A 16,806-nucleotide genomic window follows, 5' to 3' on the forward strand; every position below is an offset into this window, starting at 1 on the left:
CTTTAGGCTGAGTGCTTGTTTTTGCTGTTGTAGGTTAAAGAGGAGGAAGGAACATTCAAGGTGTATTTGATACTTCCTCCATTCTTTCACCTGCCCTCACTTATTGCTTGCTATTTTATAATCTTTAAACAGTATCTAATGCATGCCAGTTGTCAACTTTCATAAGACAAATAGATAACTAAATCTAAGAAAAAACAACTATGTAACCTTAAATTGACAGGGAAAGGTAATGTTAGAGGATCTGAAAGCACATCTAACTGTAATTTAATAGCTGCCTGACTTTCAAATTCTAGCATTTTACATAGATCTGTGATCTGTGTTTGTATGATTTTAAGACTCTGAAGTGCTTGACAAGCCTTGCTTCCTCTAGTGAACTGACAATTATCACTTGTACATTTTAAGGGATTTTGTGGTCATGATAGAAAGCATTCATATGAGTAGTGTGAGCAAGAGCTGCTATTAAATTACAGTTCAGCCTGTAAATCCTTTCCATTTGAGTAGAATGGTGCAGATTGAATAATCTGCTAATAGTCACAGCAAAGTCTAATTTGTATCTAGTTAACAATGTAGTATGCAAGAGTGAGTTCTGTTTGCTTCTTATAAAAAAGCAGGCATTTCTGTCTTCCTGAGACACCTCTTTGTGGGTGTTTTTATCCTTTTCCCCGACTCTCCTATAGCCAGAAGATCCTCTATGGCTTGTGCTTAATGAAGCTGGATTGTACTGGCGTGCAGTTGGAAATAGCACCTTTGCTATCACCTGTTTGCAAAAAGCATATAATTTGGCTCCACATGAGTATCAGGACATCCCTCTGGTCAATCTTGCTAACCTCTTGTTTCATTATGGTCTTCATTCGGATGCCAGCAGGCTCCTGCTGAAGGCTTTGGCCATCAATGCCTCTGAGGTAAGATGATGTGGTTTATGTTTGCTCAGCAGTAAATGTGTTTCCCCATATTATTTTCTAAATACATGTTACTTGTGCTTACCTGTGCATGCAGTTCATCTTCCAGCTTGTGATTTGCAATGGATACTAATTTTCATATAAATTCTTGACTGCACCAGGGGTGATGCTGATTGTTGCGAATATAAACATCTAGAGAAGTTCTTGTAAATCAGTGACAGACTTTTAGCCTCCCAAAACCTATTATTATCAGCAGTGCCTCCAAGGAATTTAATCCTGCTGTTTGGCAACATTTTATCCTAAATGAAACAGAGATCTGTCAAGCTGTCAGCTTTGTATCTTGGTTCTTAAACCCTTTAAATAGCATGTGTGCCACCAAGATCTTTGACTGCATGGACATTTTTCTGACACTTGACTTTTTATCTGTACAGTTCTATTTGTCCCTAGGTTTTGTATATATGCGTAGAGGAAAATGTGTTGTTTTCTAGTTGTTTGGTGGTTTTACTTCAAACCAGATTCAAACCAGGTTTTTGTATTTCTGAACAGTAACACAATAAACATTCTGCAGGTTGTCACTTGTGTCAGATAGACACTTTCTGTATACACTGTTTGAAATACTGGACTGGCCAGAAGAGTTGTGAAAAGGAAGGGGGAGGGAATGGCATAGCAGGGAACACCTTTTCTCTAGCAGATAATTTCAGTCTCACATTAGAGACACTTCAGTAAGTCCAAGTGATTTCTTTCCTGTACTTCTGTATCTCTAGGTTAACAGCATGTAAACCTGCTAGGCCATCAGTCACCTAGCACATAAAAAAGCTAAAACCAGAATAAGTTTATTCAATGTAGCATTCAGAAACAAATTTGCAGGTGTTGGAAAGGAATGTAGTCCATTTGGGTGGTAGGTAAGTGCAAAAAGGAACTACAGGAAGAACTATGCTTGAGTGATGTGCCTTAAGAACAACACTTGAAAACACAGCCTTGGAGGGGAGGAACCTAGGAATCCTAAGGGCAAGGATGTGTAAGTGGGGCTTTTCTTCAAAAATACTAATAAATCCTGCCTCATTACAGTAATGCCTGCTCATGGTTTTTTCAGGTGTACTCAGTCCTGTAATACCTATTGTACCAGAAAAACTAGCAAGAGGCATTGTACTTGAATGGTATTTCCTGGAATATAATGGAAAGTAAATACTAATTAAAATTTATTACAGCTACTGGAAGTAAAATATGTGCTCTATCAGCAAAAGCAGTTAAAAAGAAGAAAAATCCTGTTGCTCAGCTTGCACTGTTTTCTGAATGCAGTTTAGTAATACAAGCTGAGTTGGAAAAATCTTCAGCTAGTCCTCAGTCTTCACATTTGTAGATAATCATTGTAAAAAATGTTTCAGTGAGAAAAATGACTGCTAAATTACAATGCTGTAGTTATTATTCTAGCAGTGTATGGTTAATTGCAGCAAATTACTTTGTCCAATTGAAAGACTTTTCAGTCAACCAATAAATGTTATGCTTTACTGTGTGCCTGTATTAAAGTGTAGAGTTCTACCCAGTGGAAAAGGTGTTTATAATCTTTACTTTTTAAAAAAAATACATGTTTTAGTGATAGTAGCCAAAAGCAGTAGACAAAAATACTGTTTTACAAAGAATTGAAGGCTATAAATGTGTACCCCTAGGCTAGTGTGACAGTGGCGTTTTCAGTAACCTAGGTTTGCTAAGGTAAATCTGAATTGGCAAATGCAGTGCATCTGTCCTGCTAAAACATTAGTGATACTTTTGCTTTTTTGCGGATTTCTAACGATTTTAAATTGTCTTTGCGCATTTCTGTTTAGTCCTTTGGTATTCTCTGCATTGCGTTTCTGATAGTTATAAGTAAGTACTTAATGCTTCATTTCAGTTTGTGTGTATTTAACAGCTGTTTTTTTAATTGTAGAAAGATGGAACTCCTAACACAACCCTATGACAAAACAGCTTTTGGTTACCACCAATGCATCAAACTTTTAGTTCTCCATTGTAAGAATAGGCAATGCCTGTTTAAGAAGTTTTCTGAATTCTTTCCCACCAAATTTGGGAGGGTGTGACTTAAGGGTTTTTCCTAGTTGGCTTCAATCTCAAACAACAAACATGCTTTTATGCTGCAGTGTGTTGCTTTTCTCTTCACAGCCCCTGACTTTTTTGAGCCTAGGAAACGCATACCTGGCTCAGAACAACGTTAGTGGAGCACTGCAGGCCTTCAGACACGCACTGGATTTGACAACCAAGTGCTTGGAGTGTGAAAGCAGCCTGAAGATGATCCGCTGTTTGCAGTTTTACCCTTTCCTGTACAACATCACCTCTTCTGTGTGCAGTGGTAAGCAACTGCTGAAAGATGTAGCACAAGTCAAGTAATGTCTGTTTGCCTTGGGAGTTGGAGATTTTTTTTCCAAGTTTCCACCCTTTTGCTTTACAGTGCATTCTACCTTTAAGGATCAAGGCTGAGACATTACTTTTAATGGAAAAGTTACAGTTCATTAAATAATTGCTTGAGGATGACTTCTTGAATATCTAGAGATTCCAGTGAGTGCAAATTACTTCCTGTCAAAAATACCTTAACAGCACCTCCAATATCTCTTACTGGTAAATGAGGAATGCTAGATTCAGTATTTATGGAAGTACACATCTACTGCTAGGCTGCTCAACAGCCCCTTTGCATATCCCTTCAGGTTTTACACTCAGCTGGATCTGTTTCCTTAAAGCTGAAGAAGTTAATGAAGAGCAGTTTAGTTTTAATTTATATGCTTTCAGTGTGTTCAGTACTTTGGTTATCATTTTCTAAAATTCAGTCTTCAAGGAATAGACTGTCTTGTGTCAGCATTATATTATTTCTATGGGACCTGTGATCACTGTTCTTAACACTCCAGAAATCTGTAATAATGACTAAGAATCCAATCTCTCCCCGCAAAAAATTATTTAAATCTTCTCAACAAAATGATTTATTGTCATTAATGGCTACTTATATTTTAAAAGAATAATAGCTTTTGGAGATGGATTCTTTAATTTTTTTCAATCCCACTGCATATTTTCAGTACTTTATTTGTACTTGAATAGGGCCAATATGATACACATGAGCAATCTTGAAGACAATTTATCAATGTATTTCCCAATCCCTTCTGTCTCAAATTGTTAGTAAGGTATCTTTCCGTCTATTATTTTCTTTATTTTCAAGTGTAAACCTCACCAGAGAAATGCTTGTGATTTTTAGCATTGCTAGGACTTCCTCTGAAGGGTTTTTTAAAATTCCCTCTCCAATGAAAAGACATGGACAAACCTCCTCTGATTTTAGCATCTAGAATTGTGCTGTCTAAACACAGACTGGAGGCCCTCCTATCTCCTGGTACAATATGGATGATGCTGTCATAGATGAAATTCCACGATTATGCCATTAAAATACTACTTTTTATGGCCCTGTGCATTTTGCTGTGATTGAGAGCCCATCAGCTGTGCAGAGAAATGAATGCTGTTTGGCTGAGTGGGCTGTAGTGAGTGGTGTAGCAGCCCAGCTGGTAGATCTCTTGCTGATATCCATAATGTCAACTCCTATGCTGGTACCTCACAATCAATCTCTTAACTTCAGATTGCCCTGCTTAGAAAAATCCTAGGAGATACTGTAAGCAGTAATGGAACTTGCATATTTCATCACATGAGACACTATTCTAAAAAATAAAAAACAATACAATGTTTGTTTGCTTTTAATTAAGATCTTTTAAAAGTTTGTAACTCACAAGGTTAAAGTTATTCCAGTCAAACCTTAGTAATAGCTACTCTATTTTGAAGTTAAGCAGAAAGCAATTTAAAAGTATGTTCACAGAGCAGAAACAGTAACGAGCAGTGGTTGTATCTGAATTCTGAAGTTATCGTTGACATCTTTTGTTTTATATGTTTTTCTTCCTTAAACTTGTCATAGTGTAGTTTGGTTGATTCCTGGCTTCTGCTGTCATTGGTTCTGATCCAGGATGTTCATTTTGAGGTCAGCTGTTACAGCATATGCTGTTTAGGAAGTTTGTGTTTCTTGAATGTGAGGGAAAACCCATCTCAAAAGTGCTTAAGAGAAAAGTGTTGCCCATTTTTTGCCAGCTTGGGCCACTAGTTAGCAAAGTGAGCATGAATATATTCATCTGGTACCTTGGAGTTGGGTTTTAGTCAATAGGGAATTTGTAAAGCTGGTAAATTAAGAGGGAGCTGAATATGCCTTAGCATGTTTATGAGCTCATGAAATTTCAGTATTCCATTATTTGTCTTATTCTGTATTTATATAATTTGCCTTTTTCTAGGACTCTTCTTGTCTTAATATTTTTTTATTATTATTTATAATATCCTTTAGGTCATGTTTTAGTGCAAGAAACCTAAAAATATAAAGCTGACAAATAGCGTAAAAACTCTTTGTACATTCTTGTGCAGAGTGTGAAATAAAGATACTGGTTAATTCAGCCTTGATGATGATTTGTGGTTTAAGTCCAAACTCAAAATTTAAAAATGGAAGGGTAGATTTACCTATCTTATTTGCATAAGGTTTGGGGAAGTATTTTTTCCCCCTATTGTAAACTTCAGCTGACTCAAGAGGAATATTGACAGGTTATATGAAAGTGAGGTTAAGTCTCTAAAACTAGAATGATTTCAAGAATGTGTACTCAGAAATCATATTTTGCACTTAAAAGTATCCTGAAATTTTGAGAGTCTTCCGTTGCTCCTTCAGTCCAAGGAAAGCAGTTGAAAAGATTGTTATTATTCACTTGATGGCATTTCATAAAGTATTTGTATCCTTTGAAATCAATATCTTATGCTGAAAAATTTACCAAGAATTTGGAATGTCAGATGTTTCTCTGGTTTAATATCTTGTTTTGATGAGCATTCCTTCAGTATTTCTGAAAGTAACAGCAGTAGGCTTCCTGTGCTTTGGGTTGTAGGCCCATGTGATAGCTGTGTTTTTGCTTCGCCTGTCAAAAGCCTCTGTTCATGAAAACTGAACAAAGTAGCGAGACATGGAATTCCTTGCTCTGCTGCCGTGAGCCATTGGCAGAATCCAGCACATGGTCAGTGGGAATTATATGCTAGCATGAGATGGAATATGGGATCAAAAATCTGAATTCATGGCCTGATTTTTGATTACAGTATGTGCTTGTTGTTTATTTCAAGTAAGTGAAATAGGCATTTTCTCAAGCATGTTGGGAAGTTTGCTGTTAGTACAGGACTTTGGAAGTGTGACAGACTAACGCTGACTTCTTGGATGCTTGCTTATATGTTCCTGTCTGTACTACTGCCTGGTACTGTTTTTTAGTAACTTACTTCTGGTATAGGTAAGTTATATTTCACACCCAAGTCACTTCATGCACATGAGAATGTGAATCTCAGACCAACACTTTGCCATTTAACTTCTGTGTCTTGTATTCAAGTTTATATAAACATTTGTTTTCATTGTAAAAGAATTTCTAAATCTGCAGAGGTTTTTGGTGTTTGTTTTTTTTTCTTCTCATGGAGGATGTGTGTGAAATGTCCAAAGTTTTTCCAGCCCTATCACCTGTGACATGTATTTTAGACAGCTGCAGGAGTTCAGGCAGTTGCATCTAATATAGATGCTATACAGCAAGAGCCCTCACAGTGCTTATTCCCAAATACCTGAGAAAACAATTGGAAGACTTCATTCTTCCAGCATTATGCTGTGGTGATCCTTCTAGAGGTCACTAGGCAGTGTTAAGGGTGTTGCTATCAGCTGTTAGGTTATGGGTGAGTCATTCCTGAAGCAGGTTAAGAAACTTTGTGTTGCTTGACAGATAACTTCAGCAGCCATGTCTGACACACAGCTAACAGAACCAAGAGATGTGTATTAACAAGCGTAGAAAGCTTAATGTGAAAAACAGGGTCAGCTCTCAAAGGTGCAGAAATGAAATATTTGGGTGGCTTATTAAGCTAGTAGAGAAAGCAAGCATAATTTTTGTCTGATTGCATTGCTGAGTCTGGTGCATTGCTGAGATTTATCTTGCATGCTTTATGGCTTAAAACATTGCAAGTAGCTTTTATCAGATATTAAGGTCTATAGAGGACTCTCCAGCTATGGGATTGTTCCTGTGGCACTTCACTAGTTGGCATAAACATTCAAATGTTGCCAAGCCTTATTAAAAAGATTACAGAATACAAGAAACATGCTTTTAGTGTGATGGTCAGCTGGCCATTGAAACATGTTGATTTCTTAGTTACTGGACAACACTTTTCTTTGCATGTGTAAACAGAATTGTTGCCTGGGCAAACAGAAGTAATTTGTACTCATAATATTTTTATCTGACTAAGCATCAACCTCTGACTCACATTTCCATTTGGTTATGAGCTCATGCACTTCAAATTCTTTTAGACAAGACCAAAATTCAAAATCTTACTAATAGACTGATGCTATTCAAAAACATGACACATGACTTGCTTCAGGTCTCACTGTCTTTCATCTTTGGCAGGATAGTGCTTTTACAAAAGGCTTTGTGCTGCTCTGTGGAAAGTCGAGGGAGTGTGAATTCATTGTGAGTGTATGTGCATGCCACCAAGAAACCCGAATCCTTGTATGCAGAGGGAGTGTTTGTGGAAGCAGTTCGTTCTTGTTCCTCAGAGTGAGTTCTGTAATGTGCATCCGCTTTAGGTGTGGCTTTAGTGCCCTCTTGTGGTACCAATACCCTGTACCACATGAAACCATAACTCCTGGTTTATTCCGTCTATTTCCCCTTAAAATAAAACATGGGAAAGGTGCTTCAGCTTATGTGTGTATGGATTTCCCTTTATCCCCTAGCACTTACGTTCTTGCAAGTTAAAGGAAGTTACAGTTAATAAGCTTATAACTTTAAGCAAATTGACCTAAAGGGGAGAGGTTGACCTGAAAGGAGAATCTCTGCTTGAAACTCTAATAGTAAGCTTATGACAGATTAAGTAACTTCCTTAAATCAACATCCCAGTTTAAGCCACTGACACAAGTTCGACAGCTACAATCACCTCAAGTCCCTTTAGTGATTTGAGATACAAAAACATTAAGCAAAAGCATCACATAATTTTCTTTACTATAGTATGATAAGACGCAGGGATGTGAAATACTTTGCATTTTTAAGTGCACCTATCACTTAACTCAGCTTTCCCGACCAGTTATGACTGACTTGATAGTCCCAGCAACAGAGACTGCTAAACTTTTGTTCCATTTCCTGTAGCATGAGGTCCTTTTAGACATTGTTATTGTAAAAGTAGTTTCCTCCTTCTCAAGCTGCTGTATTTTGTTCATCCAAGGAATACTTACCACTTACAGTGTTAATGGTGTTACATTAATGTTAATGGAATAAACATCCACTAAGATCTTTACTCTTGGAACAAAGGGTATTGAGCTTAGCTCAGAATTTAATTGTGTTTTAGTTGAAGCAAAAGGCCAGAATCTATACCAATTATATGGGATTCTGAACTGAGCCCTTCTGTATGTTTAAAATTCAGCTTTTTCCCACCTTGATTTGCATATTAGAAGGCAGAATTCTAAGAATAGAAGGCAGAACCTTATTGAGAATACTGCATATATTAGTACTCTTATTTGTCTTGGAGTTAGTGAAAGGGGTGAAGTCTGTGACCATTTGTTTCTCTGTTGCTTTTACTCTCTCTCTTGCTTTATGGTAAAGTTCATCTGTATGAACAGGAAAGTCAACACCAGTAGGGTTTTTAAACAACAAGCAGAATTCTGTGAAGCACATGAACAGCTTGTCATAGCTCTCAAAAACACTTCATGGCAATAATTTGCCTTGTTCATTTAGGAGTAACATGAAGTGTGTTCTGTGTGAAACAGTGGCAGTTCTAAGATCATTGTTATCCTCCAAAGTTAAATACTCAGTTGCTTATTGCTGCCCGGTACATGCACAGGAGTGCACCTGTGTGCCTGTTGTTCACCCTGCAAGTTGCACCTGGAATCTGAAAATCAAGCTGGATTCTTTCTCCCTCTGGCAGTCAGGCTTCTCTGGCAGTGAAAGGTTGTACAGTGACCATCCATGTGAAAGATCTGGTGGGTGCCACACAAGTGGACTCTAGGTCACCATATTTGGGCTCTGTATTGTTAAAGGAGTAAGAGGAGGTTAAATTGTACTTGTGTAGAGTGAAAACATCTTGGAGAATGCCAGCAGGTGGGAGATAGTGAGAAGGAGGTCTGCTTTTTGTCCTGGTGGAAGCCAACATCCCTGGGGAGTGAGGGTATTGGGAAATGCCAGATGTGCTTCTGAGTGGAAGATCATGGAGAAATCCATGTGAGAGTGTGCTCTGTGAGAAAAATGTGACCCAATTATTGTGGCTTTGTGCTACTGTTTCCACCACTAGCCCAGTAAGGGAAGAAGCAGTTCTCACAGTCCGCTTTTGCTGCAGTAAGCTTAGAATATTAGTGATGTGATCTTGAAAATACCTGACCAGATGCAGTCTTCTTGGTACTTTTCACTCCTTGGGGCCTGATTTATAAATCATACTTTTTCCTGGAAAGTCTTCATGTAATGTCTCTTGAGTGGCTGAAGGAAGTTAAAGGTCAATGACCTTTCCCTAATATCGTTGTGCCTCACTTGGAAACCTGTCTTTCCATGTATTTTTCATGTCAAAACTATGTAAAAAATGTATAGATTGAGATTAGTAAATTGAAAAATTGAAGAGTGTGGTACTACGTTGAATGTGGCACTTTTAGCTACACCAGTATCCAAAGGCTGTGTATCCACTGCTTACACACATTACTTCCAAGCTGCTGCTTGCTGGAAAGCCATTAAGAATCTTAAAGGTTTCTGTGAACAATGCATGATTCCTTAAGTATATCTCTGTTGCTCAAATGTCATTCTCTTTTGCATGTGTTAAATATGCTAATGGGTGAGTTTGTTCTGCAGCTTCTTTCATCGTGTGAAGTATGTCTTGCTATCCTATGTACATGGCCTGCTTATTTCCTGCGTGGCTGTGTACCTGACAGCTTCTCCCAACAGCCACCAGTCTCACTTTGCATCATGCTCTGTTAAGAATGATATGCCTGCAAAATTTAGTGTTCTGTATCCATTCTATCTTTTCCCAAGTTCAGAAGGCCATTGGCTAGCAGAAGAGAGAGGAGAAAATCTTGGCCTCAGCTGCTGGTTGGAATAACTAAGGAAATGAGAATTGCACTGTGGAAGGGAATTTAGAACTAGGGGAATTCAGGGAGAGTTTACTGATGCAAAACCATTCAGCATTAAGAAAAAGCAGTACAGTATTAAACTAAATGTAATATGATATTTCTCATTTTTATCTGCCTTTACAGTGCAAAAGATTCTTCTTCATATGTTACCTGGATCTTTCCTTTACTTGAGCAACAGCTACATGTTCATGTAGGACGAGGAGAAACATCAGGCATTGCATTAAGGGAAAAGACTCTCCAATTAAATTTTCAAAAGTTGATACTCCAGTTATCGGATTGACATTTCTCATGTGGTGCTTTTCTGTGACAAGAATGTAGAGAAAAATGAGAAATTTGTGACTGTCTGTGTTTTCCTTTCTGTTTGAGAGGCTGACTTTGCCTGTGGCAGTTACTTAACATGCAGCTGCTAAAATTTATTACTGAACTTTAATTGGATGCACCACCTAGAGCTGGACCTATTTAAAAAGTTCCAACAACTGCATATGTTCAACAGCCTTTTTAGGAGGAGGAGTAATTCCTCAGCTACATCTGCAGGGAGATGTAGTTTCACAGACATGTTCCTAGTTGAGCTGTACACACTGAATTAGTGAGTTGGTTAAAGCATGTTTGGAAAAGAACAAGTGGTCCCCACATATGGGAAAAGTGGCAATGTGTAGTTTAGTGTCATTAGCAGCTGGCTGAGACCTTGAAGCCTGTATTAACTTGGCTTAAATCTGAGAATTTGGAAAGTGGTGATGTGTGGCCTCAGCCTGTAATGAGTCATGTGGCAGTTGTCTCGAAGCAGCATGCAATGCCATGTGCTCAGATTAAAATGAGCACTGCACACTGAGCCATGGAGTGCCAGGCACTTAACTACCCCTGATCTGTCTGCTTTATTGATTTGTTTTTTCCCTTTTAAGGTTGGTTGCCTGGTTCATGTGAGTTTGTGTTGTGCTCTGACTGTCCTCAAAGCTTAAAATCTATCGTCTGTTCTGCTTACTAGAGACTGAAACTAGGACAGTTCAGCATTTCCCTAGAAGAAGAGATTGAAGCTTCTGAATGTAACTGTTCTGGGGAGAAAGGACATTCTTCCAAAAATTTTTATTCTTTCTGCAGTAACTATTCTATGGCTTTGTACTGTTCTGGCAGTGTGAGGAGAGTGTTTTCTTATTGAATTCTAATCTAGAGTGGCTGGCAGTATTCTTGTCAAACATAACCTTCTGCAGGTGTTCCTTACTTAAAGAAAAGGCTAAACGCGATCATCGCAACCATCAACACGAGGATTTAAATTTTTTTTAATCCTATTTACAGCAACAGTTCTGCTTTTTAATGGATTTGTGTAGAATGTGCCCTGTCAGGCAAACTGCTAAGCACTTAAAAGCCCTCTTAGATTAGTAAGGGACAAGCCTACCTGACTAGTTAACACTGGTTTGCTGTTTGAGCAACTCTTGTATTAACTCTCGTAGAGTTCAACTGTATGATGCCATTTCTTAATAGAAGGTTACTGTTGTACTTAAAGTCCTTTCTAGACTTGAGTTCATAGGTACTTAGGATCTAGCAGGATTTAAAAAATATGTGATGTTTAGCATAACAGACATGTGGAAAAGAGGAAAGACTAGAAAGAGCAAAAAAATGCAGGCCACTGTAGGCTTTGCTGATGTTAGTTGATACTTAAACTAAGCATTTTCTTCAGCTTAATCATAAACAGGTTTCAGAATAGTGTCATTACAGGGATCTAAATATTAGTAATTTAATATTCATAGCAAGCCTTATGTTGTGATCTACTGCGGGTCAGTGTTTACTGTTAGGAAATTCATAAGTAATTATTATCTACAGTAAAAAAATCTAGCCCAAGGACAAGCCACTGAGGACAAGCCTTTGTCTTCAGACTTTTATGTGCTTATTTCTCTTGCTTTTTTTCTCTCTTTCCCCAAAACAAACAAGCAGAAAAAAATCATTATCCTTACGTCACAGACTGAAATTCAGACTGAAGGGCTACTTACCTTCGTACTCTATACATAGAAACTAGGTCCTCTGAAAGAGACATTTTCTAGTCTTCTTTTATTCACTGACAGGACTGGGGGGGTTACATTTAGATATTTAGATCTTTCTATGTTTTAGGCCCTATTCCTGGCATCATAGAGTAAGTTTCTGCTTCTAGATGTGCATCATGAAAAAAATAAGCTCCTATTTTAGTGGGTGGTGAGTGAAGGCTTCAGGTAGTCAATCTCTTTGATTTTCCCCTCCCTGATGCTGGGAGGAAGATTGACATTTTCTGCTCTGTTATAGAGTAGCCTACTGAATTCTTCAGGATGTTTTGCATGCGTGTCCCTTATTAAACTCCATTATGTTCTACTTTAAATAGGTTTGTCTTTATTTTTTTTCCCATTTTTTATTTATTACGTCTTTATATTTCATAAGGAGAATTTTTGTATCTGTTCATCAGGGACTGGTCTGTTATGCAGTGCTGAGGTATTTCTCTCAATATGATCAAGAAATCTGGTTATGTATTGTTGGCATTTGTATGTTTTGAAAGGTTTAATCAGAGCTGCTGTGATGAGACAAAGAGATAAGCTTTATACCTAAGCCAATTTAGGCGCAGCTTTTTTGCTACAAATCAGATTTTAAAACTTCTAGAGTGACAACAGTGTTACCATATAAACCTCTTAACTGGGAAACTGTTGTTGGAATAAATAATAAAAAAGAAAGAACTTTTGTATGCTTCATTTTATGTGCTTCTGTCTAAATTTTGATGGCATAAATTATCTTCCTGGGTTTTGCTATGCATCAAATGAAAGCTTTTTATGTAGTGTTTTCTTTGACTATTCCTTTTTGAGCATGCCTCTCATCATTTTTGAAGAAGGGCCACTGGCTATCAAAGGGAGGAATTTATGAAAATCAGCTTTTAAAATAATTTTGCTTTGGATTATTTGTTTTCAATACTTCACTTTTTCAAATAGTAGTTTGTCCTGTCCTTTGAAAATGTTTATTTTTGTCCTGTAAGTTCTGGCTTTTTAAAGGAGGATTTATATTAAAAGAGAAAGCTAAAAATTAACAGTGTTTATGTGTAGGGAGAAAACACACTAAAAGCTTAGTTTAAAATTTGAGCACTCCACTCCTCATTCTTTTCCAGTACCCATACAGCTACTTCATCAGAGAGGGAACTTCCTGCAATCTTTTGATATCCAGAATAGACTCTGTCATGATATGTGGATTTTACATGGTAGATTTTACGTGGTTCATCCAGTGCGCTACAACTGTAAAAGGCACTGGGGGTCCACTGGTGTTCCTGTTCTGGAGCTGAGTCGTGCATGGTTGAAATCAGGAGTGGTACTGTTGGGTTCAGAGAGAGCAGGACTGACCACTGCTTGGCCTGGTTGCTTTTCAGGTCATCAGCAAGGCTGTGAAGTGTTTTATGCTTCTGCAGATATAGGTTGGTCATATGCTTTGTATCGTTCCTGGGTCCTGTAGTGCACAGTGGATATGTGGTACATCTGGTGTATTTCTCTTGAGCTAAATACAGACCTAGCAAACATTCACAGCTCTGTATTGCACAACTAACTAATTCTAATTAAAACTTCTAGTTTTCATCTCCTTTTATCTACCTGCTCTATCACTTTGGTGATAATTTTGCACTAAAAATTATCTGCATATTCTTCAGTTGTATTTTTTTTTATGCTTGTGTGTGTGGAAAGCAACAAATTCCTTTGATACTGCTTCTTCTGTTGTATATTTCAGCAGTTATGGCCAGTGACCTTTCTGTAACATTTTTGATGGCAATCCTGTTCAGTCCTAAGGGTTCTGCAGTTTCTGCTTTCAGAGCTCAATTATGGGAGTATACATTTTGAAGTATAAATATGTATTTTTTTCATTAAAACTGTAAGAAAAGGACTGCATTAATTTTAGAGCAAAATCTAAATAGAACCATGTTAACTTATGATTAAGGTAAGCAGAGCAGCAATAGCTGCTAAAGATAGATCTCTTCTGTAGTTACTGCTCATCCTATTGCTCTTAAAACTCATAAATCTCAAAATACTCAAAATAAGTGGCTTGGATTTTTTCCCTTAGCAAATGCTTTGCAATCAAATATATGTTCGTATGTGATTGGAATAACATAGTTGCTGTTGATCTCTCTGAAGTTCTTTAGGAAATTACCATGGTCACCTTGAAAGATCAAGATAATTAGAGTATGCAGTCTGTTAATCACCAGTGTTAACATTGCCATGAAAGTCAAAGTTCATGTTTTTATGTTGTCTAGAGGATGGTCTTCCAAACAGCACTTCCCTGTGACACCGCCTGGCTTAATGTCAGATTGCAACAGAGTCACTGTGGTGCAGAAAGTAAGACAGTTCTTAAGGTGCTCAGTTAGCCCAAATGTTGATGGCTGAGATCCCAGTAGTTCTAGATGCACAAAAGGTTCCAGTAGGTAAATTCTCTCATTCTAGATTATTTTTATAAACCCTGGGAAATTATATTGCCTGTGACACGAAGCACTGAACAAAACAGGTTCTGTAAAAGTGATGGGTGATGATGTGGTGGGTTTCAGTTTAATTTCTGTAATGAATATATTTTAGCCTAATTGTAAATATACAATGTCACTCAAGTAGTGAGCACACCCAAATTTTTTATGTAATCTCTGAGCAGCATCCTTGCCCTTTCGCATATGTATGGTGGTAATACACCATCCCTTTTACTTACGTGTCTCTGCATCTGTGTAAGCAGTGACTAGCAAAAGAGAAGACTCTTTATTGATGCACTGCTGCTGAGATGTCTGTAGATGAGACTGTTCATCTGCATGCAGGGATTGAAACTTATTTCCATTGAGCTCAGTGATATGTCATTCCTGCTGTAAAAAGGAGAAAAAACACCTATCTTTACTGAATCTCACTGTGGGGAATGCTAGTTTTAAGCGTTCATAAAAAATAAGTATGGAGTTAATAACTCCTGTTAGTGGCTTGGTTTCGGTTTGTTCTCTTCTCTGACAACTCAGGTATTAGGCTGACTTACATCTGTATTAAGTACTGTTCTCTGTTGGCTGTGTTTACCCATAAAGAGGCAAAACATTTAAGTGACACAGATCTCCAGATAATGTGCATTTTGCCTAACCTAATGCAAGTCACTGGCTACAGCAACAGTCCTTGACTCTTGTAATAATTCAAGAGATAATGCAGCTCTGTTTATTCCAAATGGTAGGGAAAAAAAAATCAGTACCTAAATTTAAAATTACTTGACTTTCAGTTCTGAGGCATTATTCTGCCATTGTAATTTCTAAATATGTACCAAAATTATTTTAAGGAAACTAGTCTCTATAACATTACAAGTTCGGACCCAATAATTTTCATAAACCTAGGATGTTGGAACATAGGTGGTGGTGTTAGGAATGCCATATTTTGCAGGTTCTGCAGTGACAAAGAACTAAATGTCAGTAAAAATATTGTGCTGACCAAAGACACTTGGAGATAATTTTAGGTTTTATTTCTAATGCTATTGATGACACCAAATTGTATATCTTTAGTTGGTATATAGGAATCGAACACTGAAAATATTTAATGAGGCCTCATTCTCTCTGCCAGATGTACCACAAGTAACAAACAGCTACAGTGGCAGTTAATTTATATTTTTAGAACAATCAATGCCTTATTTAATGGTGAGGTCTGATGACTTTAAAGACCTTACTTAAGGTGCAGCACTTCCATGTGATACTCTGGGGGTGTTGTTCATCTTTCCTCTTTTCCATATTTCCCACATTTTTTTCCTTGCCTTAGGTGAGTGGCTTTCAATCTGAGCATCTGGGGTCACCTAAATTGACAGAAATTTGCTCTTAGACAAAAAAAAACAGCACATAGCACCAGAAAAGTTCATAGGTAATAAGGAAAGTTCATAATGGTTTCCAGGTGTGACTTTTCTGAGAAATGTGACAACATTAAATATGGTTCAGAATTGGTTACCCATTCATAGATGGAGCAAGTCTTAAGCTTAAGTTACCGCAATGCTTCTCTCTCCTAATACTTCTTCCTTGTGACAGATGTCAAAACTGGGTACTTCCCTCCCTTTGCTAACTGGATTTCAGCTTAAGAGTTCAGAATCACCCCGTTCCTAAAGAACTTGAGCCTGAGTTTTTGTCTAGGGTTTTTCTGCCCTACCAACTGCCGTAGTTATCACAGCTTTAGTGGACATTTGAGAGGGGTCCTGAAAATCATGAAGGTGGTTGATACTAAATGGGATGGATAAACTAGCAAATCTTTCCTGTATTTAAAATTCGGTTTGTGCTAATGCTGTACGAGTGTGTTCACGTTGGCCAAAAAATTACAAGTTATAACAATATGGGAATAAAGTCCTTTAATACACAATATTGTGTTCTGCTTTTAATTTGCAAGGTCTCTCAATGCTTCAGTTTGGAGTTTGTATTTGCTTTTTTCTCCAGAATATTTCCTTTGTAAATTAGGAACTACTCCGTGGGTTTTTTCTGCCTATCTCTACCTTAACATGGTACAGACTATTTGTGTTATTTGCATCACTTAAATAAATGCCCAGACACTTGTTTGTATTATCACTATGATTTTTATTTCACTCTCTGGAATTTGGTAACCAGGTCTCATAATACATAAGATAAGGCAAACTCCGATCTGCTTCCCTCTCAGCTTTCTTAGCTCTACAGAATCAATAGGAAGAGTGGCAACAGCTGCTCTTAGAAAATAAATGAGCAAGAAAGTGATCTTTCTCTATTAAATTTTCAGGTTGGAGTAAGCTGAAGTTGGCAAG

At 37.6% G+C, this 16,806-nt stretch overlaps 1 protein-coding gene across 2 annotated transcripts in view; it reads left to right on the forward strand.

Annotated features, from left to right (window-relative positions):
- TTC17 (tetratricopeptide repeat domain 17) overlaps window positions 1-16,806 on the forward strand; it is a 55,280-nt gene that overhangs the window by 24,476 nt on the left and 13,998 nt on the right. For both annotated transcript variants that reach the window (XM_058830012.1, XM_058830013.1), the window contains exons 15-16: window positions 678-902; window positions 3,054-3,240. In XM_058830012.1, coding sequence (XP_058685995.1) covers window positions 678-902; window positions 3,054-3,240 — 412 coding nt within the window. The remainder of the gene's footprint in view (window positions 1-677; window positions 903-3,053; window positions 3,241-16,806) is intronic.

This window comes from Poecile atricapillus, chromosome 1 (assembly GCF_030490865.1).
Source record: "Poecile atricapillus isolate bPoeAtr1 chromosome 1, bPoeAtr1.hap1, whole genome shotgun sequence".
In the NCBI taxonomy this organism is placed as follows: Eukaryota; Metazoa; Chordata; class Aves; order Passeriformes; family Paridae; genus Poecile; species Poecile atricapillus.